Raw genomic sequence first — 12,725 nt, forward strand, 5'->3', positions numbered from 1 at the left:
ACTTTTAGGACATAAAATCCTGATTCTGTAAGAATGGTTTCTGCGTCTTTCATATTCATATTCAACAGGTTTAATGTGATGTGCAAATTAATGGTGATCTCTCTCTCTCTCTTCTTTTCTTAACCTGTTTGATTTCAATCAGAACCCACATTCTTAATCAACGTTAACGTGCGTATTTGTAACTATCCAAGGGCTAACAAAGAAGAAATTCCTGTTCGTTTAATTAGCCAGTAGCTTTGGATCAGAATTTTTCGTTCCATGGCGCTTTAATGGGTCTCCAGACGGTCAAAACGCCTCTCGTTCCCAGCAAAGTGAGCAAGTGGGTTTACCGTGTCCCGTTTCTGAGGTCTTTTCGGATGCCACACTCTGGGTCCCGATGGAGCAGGGCTCCTAGCGGTTGGGCGAGTACTTGGAGCGGGCTGATCCCCTCGAAACACAAGCTGGGGAAAGGGGCCGAAGCCAGGGAAGCCCATTCTCAGACCCTGGAAGCAGGAGGGGGCCTTTTGGGAGCCACTAAACTCAGGATTTGGAGCAGGCGCCCCGGACCTGCTTTCCGCGCAGTAAGATCTGCGCCCCAAGTTGTCTCCATTCGAAAGCGCACAGGCATTGCGCCCCGCGCCACTTCCGCGCGGGTCCCGGAGATGCTCCATCAAATAGAGGATTCATGTACCCCCTACTCTGGCGGGTTGGGGTTCCAGTGGCAGGCGACAAAGACGATCTGAGCTGCTTCCATCTCTGGCAAGGTTAGACGGGGTCTGAGGGAAAGCCGGGTTTGGGCGCGGCCGGAGGGCAGGGGCTCGGACGTCGGCTTGGTCCCGCGCCCACGCTCGCACCTCTCCAGGCCCCCCTCCCCGGGCAGGGTCTGGGGTCGGAGAGTTGGGGTGTGGGTGGCTACAGGAGCCGCCGCTGGCGCGACTGCGGCGCCAGCCCCCTCCCCCCGTCCCCCGCCACTCGGGGGCAGGAAGTGGCGGGGTGGGAGTCACCCGAACGTGATTGCCTGAGGCCCCTCCTGCCGCGGCGAGGGAGCTCCATAAAAGCCCTGTTTCGACCCGCTCTCCACACCAGGTCCGCTGGCTCTCACCCCTTGGAGAGGCGCACCCGACTGCCCGGCCCTCGCCGCCCAGCCACACCCGCCCGACCGCCAGCCACCGTGAGTGCCACGACCCACTCGGCTTGGGGCGGGGGGGACCGCGCCGGCTCACCCTCGGAGGGGCTCTGGGGCCACGGGAGGGTCGTGCCCGGCTCCCCAATCCCTGCGCGCCTCTCTCGGTCCCCTCCTGCCCCGACGCGCGGTGACCTCTCTTGGAGGCTAAATTCCACTTGCTCCTTCGGGTCCTTTCCGACTGCACACCCGCCCTGCTCCCGCCCCCTCCCCTCCCCCTCCCCGGCCGCGTGGTCTCTTTGGGTTATCTTTTGGAGGATGTGAAGGGGAACGCGACCCCCAACCCCATTTCCTCGGAGGTCGACGCCTGGAAGGAGGTTTCCCCGGAGTTTGGAAGCTCCCTGCCACTTTCCCGGATCCTTGGGATCCGATCTGAGACTGCCCTGCCCGGGGAGTTCTCTCCCCTCTCTCCCAAATTGTCACCCCGAAGGAATCTTCAGCCATAACCTCCGATGTCCTGCAGCAAAGACAGACCAAAAGTATTAGAGAAGAAACTTTTCTCCTCCGGCCGGGGTTTGGGGAGGAGGGTAGGAAAGTGACAATTATTCACCCCACGGGAAGGAACTTCTACTTGTGTTTGTAAACTATCTAAACTGGCTCAGGCGAGCTCTGGTCCCACGCCTCGCACCTCTCCTTGCGTGACTCTTCCGCTCAGCGACTTGGACCGAATTTGCGCGGACTTTTCGCGTGGAGCAGAAGGGTGGGGCAGGGCAGATGGTGCCTTTAGTAAGCGGCGCGGTGCTCACCACCCTCCACTTCCCTTTCGAGTGGTAGCGGGGTGTGGGTGGCGAGGGACATACAGGAGGGAGGTTCGAGGTATGTATCCTTTCAAACCCCACTATTCTCCGCTTTCTCTTCTGTGCCGGCAGATGCTGGGTAGCAAGCGACTGGGGCTATCCGGAATGACCCTCGCCCTGTCCCTGCTTGTGTGCCTGGGCGCGCTGGCCGAGGCGTACCCCTCCAAGCCAGACAACCCAGGAGAGGACGCGCCGGCAGAGGACATGGCCAGATACTATTCAGCGCTGCGACACTACATCAACCTCATCACCAGGCAGAGGTGGGTAGGCTCCTCGGGACCCACTCAAGGAGCGCCCTGCCTGCAGGAGCTGAGATCCTGGGGACCTCAGAAGACAGGGACCAGTTTTTTTTTTTTTTTTTTTTCTTGCTTGTAACCCAGGGCAGCACAGTTTCAGGCACATACTCAGTTCCCTGCATAATTGCATAGGGCACTGAACACTTTCCCTCTGCAACCGTAGTTACAACATCGTGACCGCCCCCCCACCCCCCCCACCCCACCCCCACCCCCCGATTTAGGTTCCCTAAGCTGTGTGGCTGGCCACCTTCTCCCACTCACTCCCTGCTGTTTTGGGTTCTTAGAGCAGTTGGGGGACTGTTTGGAAACCTGGATGGGAAAGGACCCCCTAAAACAGGTCAGAAATGCTCTAGGGAAGTGCTGTAGGGAGAAGGGTGAGCTGAATGTGTAGGAACTACAACCACCACACCAACCAGGAAACAGCTGGGTTGCCAAAGATATTGCCAGATTTTCCAAGCTGCCCAGAGCAAATTGCATGACAGTATTTAGGAAAAGACAAATAGAGCTATTTTCTTGTCTTCTGTACAGTGGGGTTTTTTGTTTTTTTTTCAGTCTCAGCTCTTACTTAAAAATCCTGGTGCCAATAAATAGAGATTTAGCATGAAAACAGTTGATCTAAAATGCAGAGACTTTCCCCATTTTATAGCAGGTGAGTTTTGAGAAGGAGGTGCCTACTTAGTGCTTTGTTAAGAAGAAAACTAGTCACTCTAGGATAAACCCTGGCATTACATGGAATTTGGAAAATTGTAAACTTTATTCTGAACCCTCAGAAAGCTAAAATTAAATGCCATGCTTTCACTCTCAGCATCAAATATTAGGGGAAAAAATCACATCCAAACTATAATACAGGATTTAAAATTTGTTACCTGAATTGGTTCATCTTAATTCTAAATCATTCAATATCTTATTTCAATTCCAAGATCAAATGAACTTGATAGGCTAAAAAGGGTGAACCCTTTAAAAACACTAATGTTAACATATTTAAATTATGGTTTGTAAAGTGTTATTTTGTTTTTGTTTTTACCATACTTTTTACTGTTTACAAGTCAGAGAGTCCTTGAGAAGGATTCAAAATGGGGCAAACTTGTATTTTTTTTAAATAATTTTTTTCCTGTTTCATCAAACAGGGATATGACATCCTAAAAAGCTTTTGAAAGTCCCAGTTTACATAGAATCAGAAATACATAAAATGTTGGAATTAAATAGTACTGGTTTGTAAACCTTGAAGTCTGTTCATTTTAATTAGCAAAAAGCACTAATGTTTTATATTCTAGTAGACTTCTCAGAAAGTTAATTGCTTCAAATTCTTGCTTATGCTTTCATATAGACTAGAGAAAAGAATTGTTCAAATAAAAAAGATATTAATTGTCGTTTATCTAGGAAAACCTTTGTTGGTTATTTAGTTTGTCACTTATAACATAGTAGAACTTATTTCTTCAAAGATGATTGCTATAAAGAAAGCTTTTAACATTGTATAAAGCTTTAGCATTTCAAAATGTTTCCCTAGGCATTATTTCATCCAGTCTTTACCTCAAAGCCTTGAAGTGAGTATAATTATCTACATTTTACAGGTCATGAATCTAAGAACATTTATGAAAGCTTTTCTTTTTAGGGGTGGTGAAATTCAAGCATTCCTACTGATTTTCCTTCGATATTGTCACTACCTTCAGCATCGAGTGTGATCTCCAACCTCTTTGGTTAAACAAAAATAAAGGGAAAGGGGCTTGAGTTTTTTGGGAAGAGATTCAGGTTAGGTGGGAATGAGTTGATCCTGAACCAGAGTTTCTTGTCCCATCTTCATATAAATTCCCTCTTAGAAACCATCAGAGGCTTATCATCTGCACCCATCATCTCCATTCCCACCCCACAAACCCGATCATCTGCACAATTTTGTATTTTTGAAAATTACAGCGTCATTTGTGAACAGGTGTTTTCATTTGGCACAAATGGTAGTCTGATATCATTCTCTTTCCTCCCGTTTTCTACTCGGTCCATGTTTTTAAGCTATACGCTCCTGGTTCATTGCCTGAAAGCTGCGTCATTTATTCTAGAGCATGGATCTACCACATTTGGCTTTTCCAGTCCCCTACATCAGTGGTTCCCAGCTGGGGCTGACTTTATGTTCTAACCATCCTACCATGCCTAGGACAGCCCCCTACAACAAAGAATTTTCTAGCCCAAAATGTTAATAGTACCAAAGTTGAGAAACCCAGCCCTAGATTGGTCTTTATCCATCCAGGTCAGATATTGGAATCACTTAGGGAGCTTTTTAAATATGCTAGTACTGGGCTGCAGCCTTGACTAGTTAAATCAGAACCTCAGGGGTGCGTGGGACCTGAGCTTTACAGTGGTTTTACAAGCTTCCCAGGTGATATCAATGTAAAGCCAGATTTGAGAATTTTTTTTTCCCCAGAGACTCTATCTTTGCCAGGTGAAACATTGTAGAGCAGCAGGAGAATCCAGAATTAAGCAGAGAAGGAAGAATAGTGAACAATGCTGTCCTGGGTGCCACTTTATGACTGTGAATCCTGCTATTTTAGATTTAGCTTCTTTACTAGTAAATTGTAGAAAACATTCGTCAGTTCCTCTATTCACTGGAGCATGATGAAGATAAATGAGTTAAGGTTGCTCAAGAGTTTTAAGGTTAATAAAATCAACGGATGAACAGAATAAATAGGTATATAAGCAACAATTTACAGTTTGACATCACAACTCTAGAAAATCTTGAGGAAATCTTATAAATGATGGGGGGGGGGCAATTTGTTTGTTTTTGCTTCCTTTAAGCCCCAGCAAAGGAACAATAATAGGAAATCTTTCCAAAAGATTTGGATTTAATTGCATTTGATAGGCAGGGTATTTTGTTTTGCTGTTTTGCTTATTAGCTAATCAGTCCATCCAGGCTAGTTTTTCATTTGTGAACAACGTGGTTTCTGGTATACAAGGTCTTTTCTGAGAAAGGGAAAAAGATACAACTTGGTAGACCCTTCAGCAGTGACAGAGAGAGAGATAGAGATAGAGAGACCAGTGTCCTCACTCACCTGGAACAAATAGCATATGCTTGCATTCACATATAGTCCTATCCACATCCTGCTCTAGGAGAAAAAAGACCAGTAAGATTCCACAGTCTTTCAACGGACCAGTGACATTCCTTTATATTTACAGGGCAGTTTAAATTAGAGCATGAAAGAAGGTTTTTAGCTTTTGGTACCCCAAATAAGTATGGAAAATATAGGACCCATGTTTATTGCTTTCTGTAAGAATGGGTGAATTTCAACAGCAATACCTTGCATTTGTGTTTCACTAAGTTGCTTTCAAAACGTTGTGACTCACATTAGATTTCTACAAAGACGCCAATTGAAAAACGAGTTGTGATTTTTTTACAAATGAGAAAACTGAGATTCAAAGACACAGGTAGGTCAAGAACTTCTGTCTGATGATTTTTTTTCCTAAGGCTGTTTCTGAACAATCATCTGGTTTCTTTGTTAAGATTTAAACTGCTGGATATCATCAGAACTATAGCCAATTAACTAATTATGGAAACATTTAAAATCATACTGCAATGTATTTTTATTTCCTGTCACTTAGTTATAAAAGTTTCTATATATGTATTGTTTGTGGTAGTATAAAAAGGCAAGAATTTAAAATTTTCTATTGGTTCAAATAACCTGCTAACTTGTTATTTAAGCAAAATTATACATATTTATAATTTTTTTAAATTTACTTACTTTTGAAAGACAGAGAGAGAGCACTAGTGGGGGAAGGGCAGAAAGAGAGAGAGGGAGATACCGAATCTGAAGCAGGCTCCAGGCTCTGAGTTGTCAGCACAGAGTGGCTTGAACCCACGAACTGTGAGATCATGACCTGAGCCAAAGCTGACCCTTAACTGACTGAGCCACCCAGGTGCCCCCAAATTATATATATTTATAATTTGAAATAATATTTCTGACAGTGTCTATTTCATATAACTAGATTATATTGTTAGCAGATGATCAGCCAAGTGGGAGACTATCTTCCTTTTTTTTCTAAATATTTTTCCTTTTTATGAATATTTCAAACTTGTTTTAAAAGACTTTTCCCTTTTTTTTTTTTTTTAAGGTATGGAAAACGATCTAGCCCTGAGACACTGATTTCAGACCTCTTGATGAGAGAAAGCACAGAAAACGTTCCCAGAACTAGGTATGAAAAGCCTGTGTGGGGACATTGTTGCAGAGCTCAAGATGCACGGGGGAGGGAAATCCCAGAGGGCTGCCTGGGAGGGGGAAGACATTGGAATGAGTCTTCCAGAGCAGGTAGCATTTTGGCAGAAATGGAGATGGGGAAAAGGGCAGTGAGGACCTTTCTTTTCATGGACTAATTTGCAAATCTCTAAATTTCTGTGGGGTATTATTTTCGACTGCAGATTATTTGGTGCTCCTTTGAAAATTTTAAATATAAGTGACTTTCACCTCAGAAATGACTCTATATAGAATTTCTAACTGTGTTAGAATTGAGAGAACATAGAGTGAGTCCCTATCTCTACATTGAAATGACCAGCAGTCCATCTTTGGCTGGGGTAATCTTTAGTTTTCATACAGTATGTGGAGTGTCTAGAAATCCTGCAGATATCACTCATGAGTCTTATTCTAATCTTCCTCATTTTACATGAAGCCGGAGATCAGTCTTGGCTGGGTGGGGGCTAGTGTTTACTTTTTGACATATTTCAAGCTCAATATCACAGAGAAATTTCAAGGAATGAATGTTAAGGACATAATATTCTTAGGGACTTGTCTGTAACCTTGGGGTTTTCTGGGAATGTAGAGCCATCTGGGGAAGAGGAGCCCGCCAAGAGCTGGTGTCAAATATTGGACAATGAAGGCTGTTGGGAAGCAGCCTGGCCCTCCTCTGTTTTCATAACTTTCTGGCTCTTCTGTCTGATGCCTCCTGCCTCGATCACGTGGCACATGGTTTCATCTTTTTCTGTGGGAGCTTGTCTGCCTTAAACCCAAAGCTAGACAATGTCAAGAACCAGGTTCCCCAGAAGAGGTCACTAGAACACTTGCTCAGTGAGTGTGACTGGCGTGTCCCTCTTTATTGCGGTTCTCCCCAGAGAACAAGTGGGGTGACCTGCTGAGCCACTTACTTTCCCTCCCATCGTCCTTCTGTCCTCTCGTGAAATGGCCAGACTGGGCAAAGGTGCAGGTCTAAAGTTGTCGGGTTTGTTTTCTCTGAAGGAAGTAACAATTTGGACTGGAATAAAACTCCAGTGTTCTTGTCTGGAGGTATCAACCCAGATTTAAACAGCAAATGCAAGGGAAGCAGGTGGAAAATTCATAAGGGTTGTTTTTAATACTAAACAATAGATGCCTTTAAGGTTTCATTGACCTGCATGTGATATTTGCCATGGTAAAAAGTTTAGGGTAAACCTTATCTGCTTTGGGTAAGGAAAGGAACCATCCAAACTTAATACCCTTGCTGCTACTCTCTGTTTTGTGGCTTAAAGTCTAACGGTTGGTGCATGAAATACAGTTAATTGCACCCTGATGGAGACAGCCTCAATCCTGTGCCGTTAGGAGGAGGCAAAAGTTGACAGCTTCGAAGTTGCCTGTGAACGCTATTTTACTAAAAAGCGTTCTTTATAAAAATAGTATCTTACTACATAAAAAGCCTTGCAGGAAAACAAAAGCATATTCAGAATTGAGTAACAATAACTTTCTTGTTACCATTTTGTGTAATTCCTGTAGTTTTGATCTTCAGAAATATTGCAGAGTTCTTTGGCTCCTTTGATAAATACAGGGCCTCTTAAATACTCTGAGATTTGCTTGAGACTCCCGTGAACATGAGTGAAAACTACTCAGCTGGGTCTGTGCATATGATGCCACTGTCTCCTGCTCTGATATTCTACCTGACCTCCTATTTAGAATGTCAACAGGAGTTTCTGATCATCTTTCAGTTCAGAACTGAATGTCTCACTTTCTGTAAGCCTCCCAGGAGGCTGGGAAGCTTCTCTTACGTGCTTTGCTTCTTATGTTTGACAGGCTGGAAGACCCTTCTATGTGGTGATGGGAAATGAAACTTGCTCTCCAGTCTTTTCCTATTTTTCAACCCATATTTCATCCTGTAAAACTAGAGTCTGCCGGTCCTCCCAATGCATGCAGCCACTGTGCTCAACTCTGCAGAGTTTCCCTTTGTTGTCCTTGTATATACGTGTGTTTAAATAAAGTACCAAGCATTCAAACGTGTATGTTCCTCAATGAAAAAAATCTGTTGTTGCAGTAGTCAGAATTATTTTAAGTTATTCGTTACATCGCAATCTCACTCAGTAGGAGGTTCAAGGTTTGCTTCACCAGTGTTAAAGCAGTGACTATGGAAGTTATAAAGATATGATGATTAATGATGATCAAGACTCAGCTGTGTGTGTGTGTGTGTGTGTGTGTGTGCGTGTGTGAGTGAGTGAGAGAGAGAGAGAGAGAGGGAACAAAGTTATTTGGAAACATTGAGCAGAGGAATGCTAACTTAGAATAATTTGCTGAACTTTCCCCCACATACACATGAAATCATTATTAACCTGATAGCCTTAGCTATCAGCAGAAAGGATTGCTGTCTAATAGAACTTTCTGCAAAATGTCCTCTCCTCTAATATAGTAACCACCAGCCACATGTGGTTTTTGAGCACATGCATGTAGCAAGTACAAATGAGGGACTGAGTTCTGAATTTTATTGGGTTTGAATTTCAATAGCCACATGTTTTTAGCAGCTATCATATCAGACAGCTCAGATCTATGCGTGTATTTAGGCCAATACACTAAGAATTTGAGTCATAAACAGAAATACACTGAGTAGGAATGACTACTTTTTCACAGAACATGGGGTATGTTAATTAATTTAGCTAAAGGTTATTAAACTTTCCCCATCCTTCATGTACCTATGCATGGGTTTAGTTTAAAATTTATGGTACCGAGTTCTTACATGTAATTTCCAAATCAAAGAAAATGAGAAAATGGGTCTCATCCTATATTTTACTTTGGACCACACGATAAAAATATTTTTATGTGTTGTTTTATTGCTTACAAAACCCCCATATACATTATGTCTTAGGGAATCTTAGAGTATAAAAATATTCTCTGTATATAAAGAATTCTGTTTCTTCAGCCATTGAAGACAGTGATACTACAGAACATAATTACCTTTAATGAAATTGTTCTGTGATTTTCCTACATTTGTCCTTATTTTTGTTTCCTTGTACTTCGAACTAAATATCCTTATCTATAGTTTCGCTGTCTGCAGTTTCCATTACGTGCGGACAACTGTGGCTGGAAGATGTTCTTCCTTCTGACAAATCATCAGAAGGTCACTAGTAGCCTAACTTTACGTCACAACGCCTACGTCATTCCCCTCACTTCATCTCATCACTTAGGCGTTTGATCATCTCAAATTTCAGAAGAAGAATAAGGTGAGTACAGCATAGTAAAATATTTTGAGAGAGAGAGGCCACATTCACATAACTTTTATTACTGTATATTGTTATAATTGTTCTGTTTCATTATTAGTCATTGTTATTAATCTCTTCCTGTGCCTAGTTTATAAGTTAAACTTTATCATAGGTAACTCTGCATAGGAAAAAACATGGTTTATGTAGGGTTTGGTACTCTACACGGGTTCAAGCATCCACTGGGAGTCCTGGAACGTATCTCCTCTTCCCTATGCCAGGAGAAGTGGGGGGATCTACCACACCAATATGTAAAGTGTTTTTTTTTATCTTAAAATGTTGAATGAGTCATAATTTCTTATCACACGTCAAAAGTTCTTTACTGAAGTTATTATTATGCAAAATAAGTTGACTGAAAGTTTCATTTGGCAGCACAGATAATCTGAATATTCGTCACCAATTATAGAACTCTTGGTTACATGGAGCAGAGCAAATAGGAATGACATCTATGGACCCTGGAAAGTTAGCCTGGGAATTTGATTTTAAAACAAAAGTTTAAATCTCTTATCCTACCAAATCTAAATTTCCAAAAGGCTGAATATTAAATAGCCTACATTTTTACCTATCAATCAGGCCTTGATAACTCACCTCTTCACCTCATGTTACTAGAGAGAGGACTGAACCTTCATACCGTGTGAGCCCCGTGGTCCTGACTCAGTGGCTTCAGGTTCTCTGACCTTCAGATTTACTAAACTTCTGAGTTCTCACTAATGAAATGGGGATCATAGGTCTTGCTCAACTTTCTGCATAAGTTTATACTGGGATCAAAATTCAAGTTAAGATAATGTTACAAGTAAGTGGTAGTAGGGAAATGGATAAAGATGAAGTTTCTGATGATTCTTGTGTTGGATTACAACTCCCTTGCTGTAGATTGAATGTTTGTATCCTTTCAGATTTATATGTTGAAATCCTAATCCCCAAGGTGATGGTATTTGGAGGTGGGGTGTTTGGGGGGGGTTGATTAGGTCATGAGAGTGGAACTTTCATGAATGGGATTAGTGTCCTTATAAAAAGGACCCCAAAGAGCTCCCTTATCCCTTCCATCACATGAGGACACAATGAGAAGATAGTTATCTATGAGCCAGGAAGCAGGCCCTCACCAGACCAAATCTGCTGGTGCCTTGATCTCAGACTTCCCACCTTCCAGAACTGTGAGAAATAAAGTTCTGTTCTTTTTAAACCATCCACCTACGGTAATTTGCTATAGCAGCCCAAATAGACTACGGTATCCCTAATAAACAAGAATTCACTTTCAGAAATACAGTAATGGTAAACACTTATAAATTGCAAAAATACATTCCAAGAGATTCCCTAGTAATATTTTTCAAACATTGTCAGCCTGCTGACCCTCCTTGGAATAGGGATAAATGTACCAGATCACCCATCTGTCATTGCAAATAATAATAATCCTTACTAGAGCTACAGTAAGAACAAGTGACGCTTCATTAAAATGAGATGCCTGTAAGCAACAATATCATTATCAAGTAAATCTGCAAGCCTTTATTAAGGTCTTTGCTGATCCAAACTCTATTCTACATTCTTAAGAAGTATAAATTCTGCATAAAGTTTTTGCAGATGCCATTGCACTTTTTTGTTCCTCACAATGCCCATGACACATTCAGACAGAAGAGGAAACTGAGGCCTAGGGAAAATAAGTGACTTTCCCCACCTCATCCAAGGTAGGAAGACAAACAGCAGTTCCTCTATTTGCAAACATTGCCACACCTGATAATGTTTCATGGAAGAAGTTAGTCGACACCAGGTCTTACACAACGTAGTTAACAACATAACTCTGGTACACTTAAATCGAGAATAACAAAAATACTAAATTGTGCAAAATAATTTAGAAAAGGAAATGAGTGTGGGCAGAATTAGCTAGGCAAGGCTTAATAGAGAATATGGATGTTGAGGTGGGTGAACACAGAGGTGGGTCAGCCAGCTCGTGTAGGGAATGGTCAGGGATCTACCTGATAGGAACAGAGGCAGAGTGGCCAGGAGTTGGGTCAGTGAAGTAGGTACAGGAATGGCCAAACTCACTCACCATTCATTTACCCACTCAACAGTTTTTGAGTATCTAATATGTATTGTACATTGTACTAAGCACTGGGGACATAAGGATCAATAATAGTTTCTCAGGGAGTTTACCATCTAATGAGGGAGACAGGTATTTACAGTGTATTGTCGGAAGTGCAAAGATGGGAGTTTTAGAGGTTTGGGATATAGTTAGGTGCTAGAATCTTCCCACTCATCATGCTTCCCTTTGCATTTTCCAGACAAAGGAGCTGTAGATAGAATAAACTGCCAAAATGGGACCAGAGTATCAGATGAGCAAGTATCCAACGACACCCAATGCAGGGCTGCCCTAAGCTGAATCAGGGCACCTGACTAAGGCCTGAACTTTTAAAGTACCCCTGTCCCTCATACCAAATCTCATGCATCCTGGTGGAGCGTGACAGGAACAGTGAGGTCTGTGGGGCAGACCTTCACATCCACAGTGCCCTGTGGTCTAATGAATCAACCAGAATAACAGCAGCCCCCTCCCCAACCACCACCACTAAGCAAAAGGAGGTAGGAATGAGAACAGAGGAAGGGACTCTTCACAGCTATTATTCCCCATTTCAGGGGCAGAGATATCTCCTCTCTCTCTAACAAGAAGTGGGCACAAGGTGTTACAGGAGCCACGAAGGGGTTCCCACCCAAGGCTGTGGAGAGTGGAGGAGGCAGGTCAAACTTCCTGGAGCTACTGATGTTGAGCTGAGGTTTGAAGCAGGAGTACCAACTGCCAGAGGAAGAATGTGAGATAGGAGCAGAGGACATGCAGGTATGAGAAAACAGTATATATTTTGAGTGCTTTTTAATTATTTTTGATATCTATATTTTGAATTTGCCCACATGGTAGACCTGGATCACTGGTTACTGTTCTGAAGGGAAGATCGTATTTGGGATGAAAACAAATCTCATGCCCAGCTCTCTTCTCCCCAGTGTTCCTCCATTTCTCCCCACCT

The 12,725-nt window shown here is 42.9% G+C and overlaps 1 protein-coding gene across 1 annotated transcript; it reads left to right on the forward strand.

Moving 5' to 3' along the window:
* The first annotated feature begins 2,031 nt into the window (after nt 1–2,031).
* Nucleotides 2,032–8,294, forward strand: NPY (neuropeptide Y). The gene is made up of 3 exons (XM_047094565.1): nt 2,032–2,219; nt 6,351–6,431; nt 8,270–8,294. Exons 1-3 carry the CDS (start codon nt 2,032–2,034, stop codon nt 8,292–8,294), a joined length of 294 nt encoding a protein of 97 aa, XP_046950521.1.
* The last annotated feature ends 4,431 nt before the right edge of the window (nt 8,295–12,725 follow it).

This window comes from Lynx rufus, unplaced genomic scaffold (assembly GCF_022079265.1).
Source record: "Lynx rufus isolate CCGP_SWC_20201006 ecotype Redwood Valley unplaced genomic scaffold, mLynRuf1.p SCAF_4, whole genome shotgun sequence".
Lineage (NCBI taxonomy): Eukaryota > Metazoa > Chordata > Mammalia > Carnivora > Felidae > Lynx > Lynx rufus.

Excerpts from the sequence above, each read along its gene's own strand:
- NPY (XM_047094565.1), top strand. The coding sequence starts at position 2,032 with ATGCTGGGTAGCAAGCGACTGGGGCTATCCGGAATGACCCTCGCCCTG. Across the intron at positions 2,220-6,350 it reads AACCTCATCACCAGGCAGAG|GTATGGAAAACGATCTAGCC; the intron begins GTGGGTAGGCTC and ends TTTTTTTTTAAG. Across the intron at positions 6,432-8,269 it reads GAAAACGTTCCCAGAACTAG|GCTGGAAGACCCTTCTATGT; the intron begins GTATGAAAAGCC and ends TATGTTTGACAG.